The sequence below is a fragment of the Simochromis diagramma genome, unplaced genomic scaffold (assembly GCF_900408965.1).
Source record: "Simochromis diagramma unplaced genomic scaffold, fSimDia1.1 OVJJ01000334.1, whole genome shotgun sequence".
In the NCBI taxonomy this organism is placed as follows: Eukaryota; Metazoa; Chordata; class Actinopteri; order Cichliformes; family Cichlidae; genus Simochromis; species Simochromis diagramma.
The window spans coordinates 851,807-865,295 of NW_024386764.1; the positions used below are offsets into that span (position 1 = coordinate 851,807).

At 43.1% G+C, this 13,489-nt stretch overlaps 1 protein-coding gene across 1 annotated transcript in view; it reads left to right on the plus strand.

Annotated features, from left to right (window-relative positions):
- The window catches only part of szt2 (SZT2 subunit of KICSTOR complex), a 106,800-nt gene that overhangs the window by 25,985 nt on the left and 67,326 nt on the right, over window positions 1-13,489 (plus strand). Inside the window, exons 31-46 of the mRNA XM_040029788.1 lie at window positions 815-992; window positions 1,102-1,194; window positions 1,405-1,480; window positions 3,354-3,644; window positions 3,817-3,952; window positions 5,193-5,373; window positions 5,608-5,793; window positions 6,029-6,262; window positions 6,489-6,726; window positions 7,076-7,150; window positions 7,340-7,478; window positions 8,757-8,892; window positions 9,144-9,264; window positions 9,448-9,600; window positions 10,174-10,276; window positions 11,760-11,874. Of these exons, the coding sequence (XP_039885722.1) occupies window positions 815-992; window positions 1,102-1,194; window positions 1,405-1,480; window positions 3,354-3,644; window positions 3,817-3,952; window positions 5,193-5,373; window positions 5,608-5,793; window positions 6,029-6,262; window positions 6,489-6,726; window positions 7,076-7,150; window positions 7,340-7,478; window positions 8,757-8,892; window positions 9,144-9,264; window positions 9,448-9,600; window positions 10,174-10,276; window positions 11,760-11,874 (2,455 nt within the window). The remainder of the gene's footprint in view (window positions 1-814; window positions 993-1,101; window positions 1,195-1,404; window positions 1,481-3,353; window positions 3,645-3,816; window positions 3,953-5,192; window positions 5,374-5,607; window positions 5,794-6,028; window positions 6,263-6,488; window positions 6,727-7,075; window positions 7,151-7,339; window positions 7,479-8,756; window positions 8,893-9,143; window positions 9,265-9,447; window positions 9,601-10,173; window positions 10,277-11,759; window positions 11,875-13,489) is intronic.

Genomic DNA, 13,489 nt, shown 5'->3' on the forward strand with positions numbered 1-13,489 from the left:
TGGTGCTGTCTGAGCTGGTGAATTCACATCCACAGAGGCCTACGTCAGGTTTTTCTTCACATGTGCTGATGTTGGTGTGACTCAAACATACTTTGATTCGTTTGTTATATTAATGAACTTTATTTATTCTCCACTTTTCTGTAAAAAGAGGGTTTAGTTCTATTATAAACAAATCTTTGTTTCTTGTAGTCACACTTCCAAGCACTCGTCTTCTCACTGTGCTTTACATGGTCAGGGAAAGACTTAGTAAACTGCAGTAAAAACTATAACATTAGACCTCCAGACCAGCCCCTGCAAGCAAGCGAGCGTGGGGAAGAAGAGCTCCAGTTTACCAGGATGAGATCTCTGACAGGAGCCGAAAGAACGAACACAGCACAAAACTATGATACAACTAAGCAGAGTTTTAGTGTCATTTAGCTTCATGAAAATGTTTGTAATGTAAGAAGTATAGATGGTGTCTGTTTCCTAAATGCAGTCTGCCACCGGTGGGCCTGTGCTCCCACAGTGGGCTGCTCTGTTGGAATAATGTGGCGCTCTGAGACCTCCAGGATGTCAGAGCTGTTTGAGAAGTGATAAATGCATGTTTCCCTTTCACCAGTCATCATTCAAATAAAGCAACAAACCACCGCACGATGTTGCTAATTGTCCTTTGATGAGTCACATCTGTTAACACGTTCCAGTTCATAAGTCTGCTGTCAGTGTGTTGGCTTTTTCCCTTCCAAAGCACTTTTATAACGACTGTTTTAAGGTCAGTCTGCAATAAGATTCATGTTAACTGACACAGTTATTAATTGTGTGATATTTCTGGCTGCAGTACTGAAGTGGAGGACACCAGTGAGGCTGAATCCAGAAGAGTTCCTGATTCCTCTGCTCCTACATCTCCACCGATCAAGGAAGAGCCCAAGAAAGGAGCGATACCAGAATTCCCTCTAACGCTGCTGCAGACACAACCCACGTGTGACGTGTATCCAGATCTGCACAAAATTATACAGGTAGTGTCTGAAGGGGAATCCTGTACTCTTCAGTTCCTTAAAGCTGATTCTTGGACCAGAAAGCTAACGGCTTTAAATAATTATCATTTCAATTTTAAACTGTTGTCAGGATAAATTCATGGAGATCCTTTCTCAGTATTTCAAAAGTGTTCCTTCCAACCCACACTACTTCTACTACTCTCCACCTTCATCCAAGAAAGAGGTGAGTTTGCTGTAAATTTGCTACAATATCATGCGTCACATAGCAGGTTAGATGTTATAAAGAGGGATGGATATCATCAAGGATTTGGACAAATCAGATGTTGGGGGGAAACTAAAAACTGTTTATTTCAGAGAAGCAAACCGAAGAGAGAGATGAGTCTATATCTCTATATCTGAGCATGAACCTTGCTGCTCTGATTTTCCTTCACAGGAGTCGGAGGACGGCGAGATGAAAAGACGGGCGAGTGAAGAGCTGCTGTCAGAAGCTGAGCCCGCCACTGAAGACGGTAAAGGCCGTTCTGAGACGTTTGCCTTTAGTTTGGGTTTGTTGTTAGTCTCCCGTCAGCACTGTGGTCACACATTCAGTTGTTCAGTGTTCAGCAGTAACAAATATTAAAGTGGAGGACCTTTCATGTTTCGTCCTTCATTAAGCACAAGTTGTTATACTGCTAAGCTTCCCTGAAGCTTCTGTGCAGGAGTATCGTAGCTTTTTTGTGTTTGTTGTTTCTTTTCTTCCTCCTGTAGCTGTTGATAACCTGTAGCCAAAAGGCTGATAGTGGAATCATCGAAATTACTGTGAAAACGTGACTCAACAAAAGGGCTGTTGTTGTTGTTGGAGGCTACAAAAGATAAAATGTGAGATTGATAGAAAGGGAAAATAAAACGAGTGAATTTTCAGCAGCCGTCCATCCTGTGCTCTGAGCACTAAATTTCAGATATTTCTCTCCAGTCAATAACAGCACCTGCCTGCTCGTGAGCGTTACACAAGTGGCTTTTTATAATGGAAAGCAATCGTTATGGTGACTTCAGTGTCTGGGAGAAAAGTGTAGAAGGTGTTGCTTCTTTAACTCAAAGCAGGGTGAAGATGAGGAAGACTCTGAGGCCGAGCCCAGTTAAACTGATCATTTTAGCACGGCTCATTTCACATTTAATATCCAGTTAGTGCTTCATCGGTTAGTTTTTAATCAGCCTTATGCGTCGTTATTTCAGCGACTTCTGTTTCATGCTTTAGAAACGCGAGACACATCGCCTCCTTTTGAGGTGTCCCGACTTCAATAAATGTGGAGCAATGAAACAAACAGCAGAGGCCCAGAAGAGTGAGGTCGAACGCACACAGGAGAAGAAGTCTGCAGCATCACATCAGCACACGTCTCCTGCTAAGAACACACTTGAAAATGCTTTTATAACATCAGGGTTAACGCCCCTTCTCACGTCGATTACAGATCAAATACATCGATTACAGATCAAATACATCGATTGCAGTAAATGGTACATCTTAGACAGCTAAAAAGAGACACAGAAGTTCCTCTTTCTATAACACCTTCCATACATGGCAGTAAATTTCAAGCCTAGACGGTCCCTGAGGGCTTGTCCTTGTCTTCTGTCATCTGTTACCAAGCAAACTGAAATGCAGTTAGAAGCTAAATGAATTTCGGGCCTTTGGCCTGGCAGGATTATGTGTTTGTAAGCGTGTACGCTGTTTATCCTTCTGTGCTCCAGGTCACCTACACTATAGATTGTGAGGACATAGCGCTTCACAAAGCTTAAAACCTTCTTTAAGAGACTGAGCATCAACTCTGAATGAGCACAAACATGCAATGTGTATAAAATAATTATAGCTGCACCTGTAATAAAAAGGTTAACATGGTGGCAATAACTTTAATAAGCATCTCTAATGCAACATCAGTGCTGTGGGATAGATTACTAATACAATGTTAATAATGCAGGTTATATTGTAGCAGTAAAATGATTTCTGTACAGGTGTCTGATACTCGTCTGTGTATTCATATACAGTTATATGCCTTTACTGTTAGACACTGACACAAACACATAAGTTATAACTCAGTGAGTAACCTTCAGGAATTCCAGACGTTCATGTGGAGTCCTTTATTTCCTGGAACGCCCAATGCAGTCCTGCGTTATCGAGAGAACAACGTCAAGACGGGGGTCGCTTTTCCCGTAGTCGGCATGTAGCCCACATATGCACAACAATGCATAACAGGCAGGATCCACGTGGTCCCTGTGGGTCATTAAAAAGCCTGAAAGTAAAATAAAGTCTTTCCTAAAACCTTATTTAACCAAAGACGTGAAACAACAAAAAGAGTTTGCAGAGTTTATGATTCTTAGGACTACTTTAAAGTTGTCTTGCTACACTTGCAGAAAATGTGCCGTCTTCCTGCATAATGACGGAGAGCGACACAGATCTGGTGGTGGAGTATGAGGAGCACCCAGGCAACAGCTCCCAGGGAGAGGGTGAGGACCAGTCCCTGTCTGACTCCAACACTGTGAACCAGGACCAGGACTCGTTCAGCATCCTGGAGGGAGAGTCCCTGCTGGAGAACGAGGCCCCACAGCTGGACATGCCACCACTGTTTGTTCACATCACCTGCTCTGTCAACATGAAGAGCTGCCATGGCTCCGTGCCCATGCAGACGCTGCCCACGTGCCTGGGTGAGTGCAGCTGACTGCTTTCCACCTAAGTGGCTTCTTTCTGTGCAAGGAAGCATATCTGAAGCTGTGTTACTGTTTAGCTTTTGTAAATCACCACTTTGGACCCTTTAAAGAGCTTCTTCTTCACACTGTTAATTTTGTTCCCGAGCTTACGTCACAGTTGTGTTTGCAGGTGAGGTCATTTCCTGCCTGGAGAATGCTGAGGCGGTGCAGTCTGTAGATCTGAACGAACTCTCAGTCACGCTGGATATTTTTGTTCTGACGCTGCCTCTGGAGATCGAAGCCATGGCGGACTTCCATCATAACAGGTCGTGTGCAAAATCCAATTTTTTTAATCTCAATTTTACATCCTGATCGATTGCAGTAAAGATCCTTTGTAGGAGCGTTGGAAGGATTTTAATGAAATCACACTTTGACCTTTTTAAAAGTGGTGACACGGAGCAGAAATAAAGACAAACTGGTGACGTTGCTTATTCTGCAGTGAATTTCTCAAATGGCCTTTAAAGAGTTATTGATGCCTCTTTGGGCAGGACTTTACTCACTTTCCTGGATTTGACCACAAAAAGCAAACAGAATGAAAGGAAAGCTGAACATGAACCAAAAACAGACCCTTTCAGAGAACAAAGGGTCTTTCTGCACTGCTCTCTGAATTAAAGTGGCTCCAGCAGAGATGAACCAGGAACACCTTTGAAAGAGAAACACGACAAACTGGACCACAGTTTGTCAACGTTTATGTTACCCAGTCCTAGTGCTCGTTAGCTCTGCTGGTGACCTGTCCAAGGTGTACACCGTCTGTGACAGCTGCAATAGTCGCAGCCAGATGAAGAGATGAATAAATGTCGGACAGATGAATCTCAATGAGAGCATTTTAGCAAATCACAAGCTTTGAAAGTAAAAAACAGCTCTGTGAGATGGAGGCGGAGCTTCATTTTAAGACACACCCCACTCAGGACCCTGGACCTCTATCTGCCTGTATATAATCATCCATAATGCACATCTAAGAAAACACTGCAGCATGAGTCTGGATCTCACTGAACAGTTATAGAAAAGGCTGAACTGACAGTTGGAAGATGGACTCCAACAAGCCTTAGAAAAGCAAAGCAACAGTTGTGGCTGTGTCGGTATTTCACTGATGACTACACCAGCACATCTGAAATATCACTCCATTCATTTTACTACAATTAAACACGTGCTGTTTCCTTTTATTTATTTCATTTTTTTAAGTTGAATTGATTATTTTATCCACAGAAAATATCTTATTTCAGTCATTTTTCATTCAAAGACTGCTAATTTCCTGCTACCAAGTTATTATTGTTTCTATCATCGTGTAAACCTAAAAACCGATGTGACAAAAATAATCAATTGTAATTTTTGTCTTCATGTTCAGTAGTTATTGCTTATTTTAGATTAAATTGACGGGATTGGAAGTGATGATTAGCAGCAGCACCAGAGTGAAGCTGTTGGCGGGAGACCCATGCACGCACTGCGTCTTTGAGTCAGTCTGAGTGTGGACTCCATGATGTTCACGTCAACTGTCTCCGTGTGTAGGTACACCTCAGAGAGCAGCATGAATCGTTCACCAGGGCAGCCCTCCTCCTATCGCTCTGACGAGGAGCTGATGGCCGTGCTGGACAGTCTGAGGGGAGGAGGTGTCAACGGCATCTCTGGTGACCCCTTATCCAAACTCCCACTTCCCCACAAGTTGGCAATCCTGGCCACAATGGACGAGGTGAGTCCTCACACACGTGACAGGTGGGCAGCTTTTCCACATTACTGAAGCGTCCAGCGTTCGTACACTTCACAAGAGCATTTCTAATAGTCTTTGTGAAAAATTCACTGAACAGATATCTGTGCTTCCTGCTGTTACTGTACATGCACACACACACACACACACACACACACACACACACACACACACACTAGCAGTGCTGCTCTTATCCTGGTTTCTCTCGGTGTGATTCAGATCCGCTGGCTGCTGGAGGATGAGATCGTCTCTGCTCTGCGTCACTCTCGGGTCATCGGCCCGGCCACGCTGCAGAAAGTGGCGGAGCACGTTTTACGCTCCAGCGGTCGACCGCACTGTCACTGTGAGGAAGTCCCGCTTCAGTTTGTCTTTGGGCCTGAACAGTCGCTGGAAAAATTCAAAGAGGCAAGAAGAACAAACAGGATTTAAACTTGAGACAAAACAAAGTTTCTCCAGGAATGTTCTACAAAAACATGTCTGCACATATTTGTATGAGAACATGATAGGAGTTAATTAATGAATCTTTAATTTTGTTCTTGCATATGTGCCTACAGGCTGATTCACAGGCATGCACAGAGGTTTGTTATTTCTGTATAGATGGACGTATGAATATAAAGTACAACGTTTGTTTATCTTGCAGGAGTTTCGTAGGATGTCTTTCTCTGGCTATGTGTTAAATGGAGAACAGGCCGGCTTCTACTATATGTCTCTGAGCAGACTGCACCCACAGAGGATCCGGGAGACCGAGAGGCTGTCTGAGAGCACTGCATCCCCCCCACAACACCCTGCTGCCGCCACCATATCCTGCAGTGCTGCAGCTCAGGCGGAGACCACGACGCTCGAGAGTGAAGCAGAAGCTCAGGCCGACAGTGAGGTTAGATACATCAGTGACTGTGATGTGCAGAGGAGGGAAAATACATCAGATCAGCCTTCATCTGTCCAGCTGTGCATTCAGTTTGTTTTTATGTTATTATTGACATCAGCATAAATCCATGATCAGAAATAAATCAGGTTAAGTTTTAAGACGTGTAGTTGGTAGAGTTTATCTGCAGGAGTTTATCAGACAGAATGACTCTAACTTTTACTTGAACTCTGTGCAGAGTGAGGACAGGAAGCCAGCCAGTGTTGCTGCTGATGCTCTCAGTGACACGACTCCGGACGCTGGTGAATCAGTTGCAGCCTTGAAGCCTGAAGCAGATGACTCTGTTAGCATGGTTGGGGACAGAGGTCAGCCCAGTACCCCCCAGCTGCAGGCAGAGAGCTGCACAGAGGCCAGCTCACCCCCAAAGACCCCCTCGAGTGTCAGCCTGGCTGAGTCCGTGCAGTCGGCCTCTCACAGTGAGTTTCACATTCATACCTGTTTAGGTTTGCTTGTTTCACTGTTTTGTTGCACGTGTGTCATCATCATGTCCAGTGATGATAAAACACCTTACATTTGTACTTTATTCATTCCAGAAGTTGGTCAGTAAAAAAAGAAACTTCATATAAAAAGATAAACATAATGCATAATAAATCTTAATAAATACAAGTATTAAAAAAATAAAGTCCATGTAAAAGTAAAATGTGAAGGAATCGTAACAGTAACCGATTCTTTCAGCGTGGTGCACTGTTCGGGTTTCAGCTCTGTAGTTTAATCTGCGTAGAACAGAGACGCGCTCCACTATCACTTCTTGTTTTCTCTCCTCAGGTGGCGGCAAACTCAGGCCGAGTCGAGTCCAGAGTGTCGTCTCCAGCCAAGGCAGCCTGGACTCAGACATGCAGGGTAAGTGCTGCACAAAGCTGAGTGAGAGGCTCCCTGTGGGGGAGAGTCATATAAACACCTGCAGTCTGAAAGGTTCAAAGTGTCTGCTTTACAGAGTCTTAATTCTTATGTTATAGACGGTTCATGTCAATGCGTCTTCAGAAGAATGGTGGAAAGATGTTAAATACAGACGTAATGCTGTGTTGACAGGTTATGATGGTGGCAGCAGCGACTCTGAGTGTGAGAGCCCCACCCTGGATGAACAGGAGTGCCAGGCCCGGCTTATGCCAGACTTCTGGCTCATTGTTAAGATCCACCAGGACAGAGTGACGGTGTACTCCCACTCCAGGTCAGAGTCATTTAGTGATTCCCATTTTTCATTCATTTAGTAACAAGTGACCTAAAAACAACTATACAGGTTTTAAAACAACTGTAACAAGTTTTCAAAGAAGCCCCTGTTTAAGGATCCGTTTTTATTTTTATAGACATGAAAAATCAGAACCGTTTAAAGCAGGGTGTCCGACTCCAGGCCTCGAGGGCCGGTGTCCTGCAGGTTTTAGATCTCACCCCGGGTCAGCACACTTGAATCACATGATGAGTTCATTACCAGGTCTCCGGGGAACTTCACGACATGCTGAGGAAGTAATTTAGCCGTTTAAATCAGCTGTGTTGGATCACATCTAAAACCTGCAGGACGCCGGCCCTCGAGGCCTGGAGCTGGACAGTCCTGACTTGCAGAGAGGTAGACGTTGAGAAGTCAGATTGCATTTCTCTTTTTTCACATTTGTGCACTCAGATATTAAATGCATTATTCATTTGCAACACAATTTTCACTACACAAGCTTCTCATTTTTCTTTTTTAGTGGTAATAGTTTTTTGACCTGGCTGCTCAAAGATTTGCTTTAAACCTCTCTGAGAAGCGGAGAGATTAAACTCATGTAATATTTTTCATGGTTTATAAACATGAACTCTGTGAATAGCTTTGCTCTGACTTTCTGTGACTTATCTTCCAGACTAAGTCCAGACTGGTAACCAGTTATTCTTAATTGAAACACTTACTACATACCTTATTATTGCATGTTGTTACTGTAACTTCTACTATGTGCTTCGTGACCATGAAAGGATTTGATCCATGAAACATCACAGTGCTAATAAGATTTACTTCCAGTTATTTGAAGTTCTTATTATTTAACAGTACAGTCTGTTTGTAGGTCATGTTGTCAGGTGTAATGGTATTTCTGGATGGCTCCCAGTTATCAGCTCTGTAGCTCTTGTAACCCTTGTGGCTCTTCCGGTTTCTGTCATATCAAAGTCGAGTTTGGATCAGAAGTTAGTGATGGCGGTCTCGGTCGATGCATGTACGCTTGGAAAAACCTGGAAAATGTTCCAACAGTCGACTGATATATACTACGGTGTCAAACTCGCCATTAATGGGAGGTCGCCAGATGTTATCTTTATGACTATCAAATACAAATGTTGTTTTCCTTTGACTCTTTCTTATTTTTCATTTTTCTTTTAGTCAAAAGTTTTTCCTTTCTGACACTAGAAGCACTAAAAACAAGTCTGAGCTTACTTTCATAACTTTGATCACGGCTGTTCATCCTTTGGGTGTGTTGTGTCGTTACAGATGCTTCAGTGAGGGAAAAGAGGTCGGCACCGAGGAGCTGGAGAAGAAGGAGGAAGAGCAGGAGTTGCCTGAATGCTTACAGCTGCATCAAATGGTGGTCAGGAAGATCGGAGAAATGTGCAGAGTTGTGAATCAGGTAGTTACTGCAGCACCCGAAGCTGCGTCTCTTTCATTGTTTGTAGCAGCATAATGTCCTCGTAAGTGGATATCAGGCCCTTGTAGAGCAAAATTGAGTATTTTAGTCTAAATAACCCAAAATGTGATGTCCACATATGTGGACGCAGGTCCTAGGAGGTTAATTACTGGATCATTTTCAGACATTTAAGAAGATTGAAACTTGCATTTTCAGTCTACTGCTCGGTGTTTGCACACTCTGTGTTTTTGTAGCGTATGCTGCTCCAGGACCTGCACGACAGCCATCTGTGTAACAAGCTGCTGGTGGCTGAGAGTGAGGAAGACATCTGGAAGAATGAGCCTCACTGCAGGCAGAGGCTCAACACCGCTGATGGTGAGTGAGAACAAGCTGCAGGTAGTTTTACAGTGTTTTATATTAACGCTGGGATTCCTCACAAAGGGTTTCACAGCCTATAAGACATTTGCAGTCTTCTGTCATGTTGCACTATAATGTCGCCTCTTTGCAGTTAGTCCTCTGCAAATAAAGTTGTAAATATTGGTATTTCTCTAACCACAGACTACAGCACAGAGGAGAGCTACCAGGCCAGAGATTATCTGGCTGCTACCATGCAGTTTATCCCAGGGCACTTTGCCTGCGATGTGGTTTGGCGCACAATCATCCACATTCACCCCCGCCTCAAGATGGGACCCAACATGGGAGTGGCCAGAGGTGAGAGGAACGTCCGGGTGCTCGGCTTTAAACGCGTGCAGTCATTTCAGTTCAGTGTATTATAAATCTCTTCTTACTTACTCCGAGGAGTCGCTGTGTAGGCTTTAAATGGCTCCAAAGCAAAAACAGGATTTGTAATTCTGTTATTAAATGTTCACCTGTAGCTATGAATCCATGCATTTTAATTGGCTTTAACTGGGAACATGTGGGCTCTTTTTCATGGCTCACTGCCACATTTTCGCTCAGGTTATGATCCAACTTTTTCAATTCCAGTATGATACCGAGGCCTGGACTAATCTTTGATACAGAGAGCTGAAGAAATAAGTGCTTGTGACTGAGCAGTGACTCGAGTCACAGCAGCGACTGCTGTAACGTCCTGTTGGACGCTGGTTGTTGCAGTGGGCTGCAGTTGGGACTGTGGTTGTTCTGAGTGTGTACTTGATGTGCAGTTCTCATATTTACATCAATTATGTGCTTATTAGAATCTTTCTCTGTTTTAATCCAGCAAAGATGATGTTCCTAAATCAGTGGATTTGTTCTGTAAACGTGGATGTTTCTGTCTTCCTGTCGCAGCGATCCAGGCCCTGCGCTCTGTGTTGAATGCCTTCTGCGTGGTCAACAGGAAGAACATGTTTGTCTACCAGGAGCGTTCCACTAAATCAGTCTTCTACCTCAGGTTTGACTCTCTGTTACTTCTTTTCTTCTCCAGTGGGTCCAGTTTTATCCCCAAAGTATTTTTCAGCATTTCGCCCCCTGATACTCAAAGAAAGTTCCCAATATAACTTCCCAATATAAGTTCCCAGTATAAACTTTCCTCTATATTGCGAGAGCTTTGTGAAGATTGTTGTGACACAGCTCTCCTTGACTTTTTTTCCATCTTGTTTGCTGGAAGCAAAAATCCACCCACAGATGTTCTTACAACAACTGTGTGGTGGAGGAGAAATCCGACTTCCTGGTAATTGAACTGCTGTCAAACAGGACATCGCAAGGAAACAATTTTGTGATGTTTGTGCCAGATGGAGGAGCTTCCAAATCGCAGTGTTCACTCTGAGGCTGGAGCCAGCGTTTCCTCTCATGCTTGCTGACGCAGTTCCCCGTTCACTTCACAGTGAAACACAGTCAGTTAACTTACTGTGTTGTGTTTAACTAAAGATTTGCTGGAGTTAAACACAACACTTTGTGTGCGTGTTTGTTTGATTCATAAGGTGGAGTCCACGGCATTGAAATGTGGGTTTTTGATGTATTTGGAAAAGAAAATATTTTATTTGCATAAGAACCGTCGTCAAATGTTATAAATCGTCCTGACAGGCATGCAGTCATTGTTCTTTACAAACCAGCAGTGTGTCATCCCAACATTAGCATCGAATCTTTTCTATTTAGTTTCTTTGTTTATTTAAGTCGCACATCCTCAGCAATCGCTCTCCTTAGAACGGACCTGCGGCAGACGGTCTTTGAGTTGAAGGGTTTGTCACTGGTAAAATAGCTGAGACGGTCACAGTGGTTCCATTTCAGTTATTATTCAGGACGTCTCTGGATGTGGTGCAGTGGGAAACCATGAAGCATGTGCTGCTGCTGCACACAGGTGATCAGCTGATGATCGTATCAGCTGTTTCATTGTGTGTTGTTCTGCAGGAAAAGTGCTAAAATTCCTTGTTTGAGAATAAAACAGGAAACAAACAACAGAATATGGAGTTTCATGTAAATCAGTCTGTGTGTGAATGTGTGTATTTATATAGATTATTGAGGTGATGTAGTGACGATAAAAACAGCGGCGACACGTATGTAATGTTACACCTCAGCAGCATCTTTGCTCCGACATGAATTTGTGATGAGGATTCAAGCGTACGTATTGATTGGAGCGTGAGTGATTAGAGCAGTTATCTACACTCAAAGTGGCAGCACATCGACGTTTCTCTGCACAGGCAAAGCAGAAAGTAAGTATTGTAATTTACCTCTAATGTGTTTCAGATATCCAGCATTTCTGTAACATCACTGAGAGTGATTTTCAGATAGAATAGACTGAGAAGCAGCAACAAATTGTGTGACATTTGTCGTAATGGTGCGGGCAGAGATGGTTCTCTCTTCTTAAATACATGATTATTACCAGCTCATCCAGAAAAACATCAACTTACAGAAGCACCTCCTCGTGCTCTTTCCAGACTCTGTGAAACGTCACTAACAGGGAAGTACTCCGACATGGATGGGAACCTCCACGTGCCTCGCTGCATCGGGCTCGCCAGGAGTCAAGAGCCTTCGATGTCCGAGGACTCTGTAGTAAGTGACCAAGTCTGTTCACCACTGACTGCAACCAGTAACAGATCATTTCACTGTGAGATGTGGGGACTGTGTGATGATGTAAGCCAGGATAGGCAAAGTTAAATGCAGGTTCCACACAAACGTCTACATTCTGAAACATTTAGAGTTTTTGTGTATATAAAACTCAAAGATGAGGATAAGGTTTTTGTACAGAGTCTTAGTCGGTTTGAGAGGTGCAGGCATGGGTGGAGAGTGGGCAGACAGGTAAGTATCAAGAGAGGCAAGGATCCAGAAATGAGGCTGACAGTTTGCTGGCGGCCACACGGGGGGAAAATTTACTGAACAAGGAAAATCTCCGATAATTGACTGGGAGCATAATTTGAGCCTAAATTGCTTTGACGACTGTAACGTTCTGGCAGAGTCGGTGTATGAGCTGGTCCTTAAATACTGCAGGGTGATGAGGTGGTAAAGCACAGGTGTGCCAAACCTGCCCACAGGCATGAACCTGAGCTGCAGAAGGAGAGAGGCAGAGTATGTGCCAGGCAGGGAAGGCTGGGACGGATCAAACGTATGAGACTGTTCAGCTTGATTTGAATCCCATTTTTCACAGTTTATCTGTAGCACTATTCCTTTCATCTTATCAATGTGTCATTTTATGATGTGTTTCTGTTGGTTGGTGGACTTATGTTAAAACAGCAATTATGCCATTAAGATGATCTCGCTGGAATTTGTTCTCTCTGAGGGCCACAGGCTTAGTTTCCCAGACATGGATTAATATACTCTCAGACTAAGATCTACTCTCAGATTAAGATTTACTCTCAGACTAAAATCTACTCTGACTAAGATTTCAGACTAAGATCTACTCTTAGACTAAAATCTACTCTCAGACTAAAATCTACTCTCAGACTAAAATCTACTCTCAGACTAAGATCTTAGACTAAAATCTACTCTGACTAAGATTTCAGACTAAGATCTACTCTTAGACTAAGATCTACTCTCAGACTAAAATCTACTCTCAGACTAAGATCTTAGACTAAAATCTACTCTCAGACTAAGATCTTAGACTAAAATCTACTCTCAGACTAAGATCTTAGTCTGAAATCTTAGTCAGAGTAGATTTTAGTCTAAAATCTACTCTGACTAAGATTTCAGACTAAGATCTACTCTCAGACTAAAATCTACTCTCAGACTAAAATCTACTCTCAGACTAAAATCTACTCTGACTAAGATTTCAGACTAAGATCTACTCTTAGACTAAAATCTACTCTCAGACTAAAATCTACTCTCAGACTAAAATCTACTCTCAGACTAAGATCTACTCTCAGACTAAGATTTCAGACTAAAATCTACTCTTAGACTAAAATCTACTCTCAGACTAAGATCTACTCTGACTAAGATTTCAGACTAAGATCTACTCTTAGACTAAGAGTCTTAGAGTCTTAGAGTAAAAGTTTCACTTGTCAGACCACTAAAGCTGGACCATAGGTGCATCTACTGAAAATCTCGGATGAGTTTGAATCTCGGTGGTCAGGGGTCGAGCTTTATCAAAATGCAGTTGAGAAGAAGGTGAGATAGGCTTTTGAAATTAATACCATAGTTGTATCTACTGGGAGGCTGAAGGGTAGCACTGGTG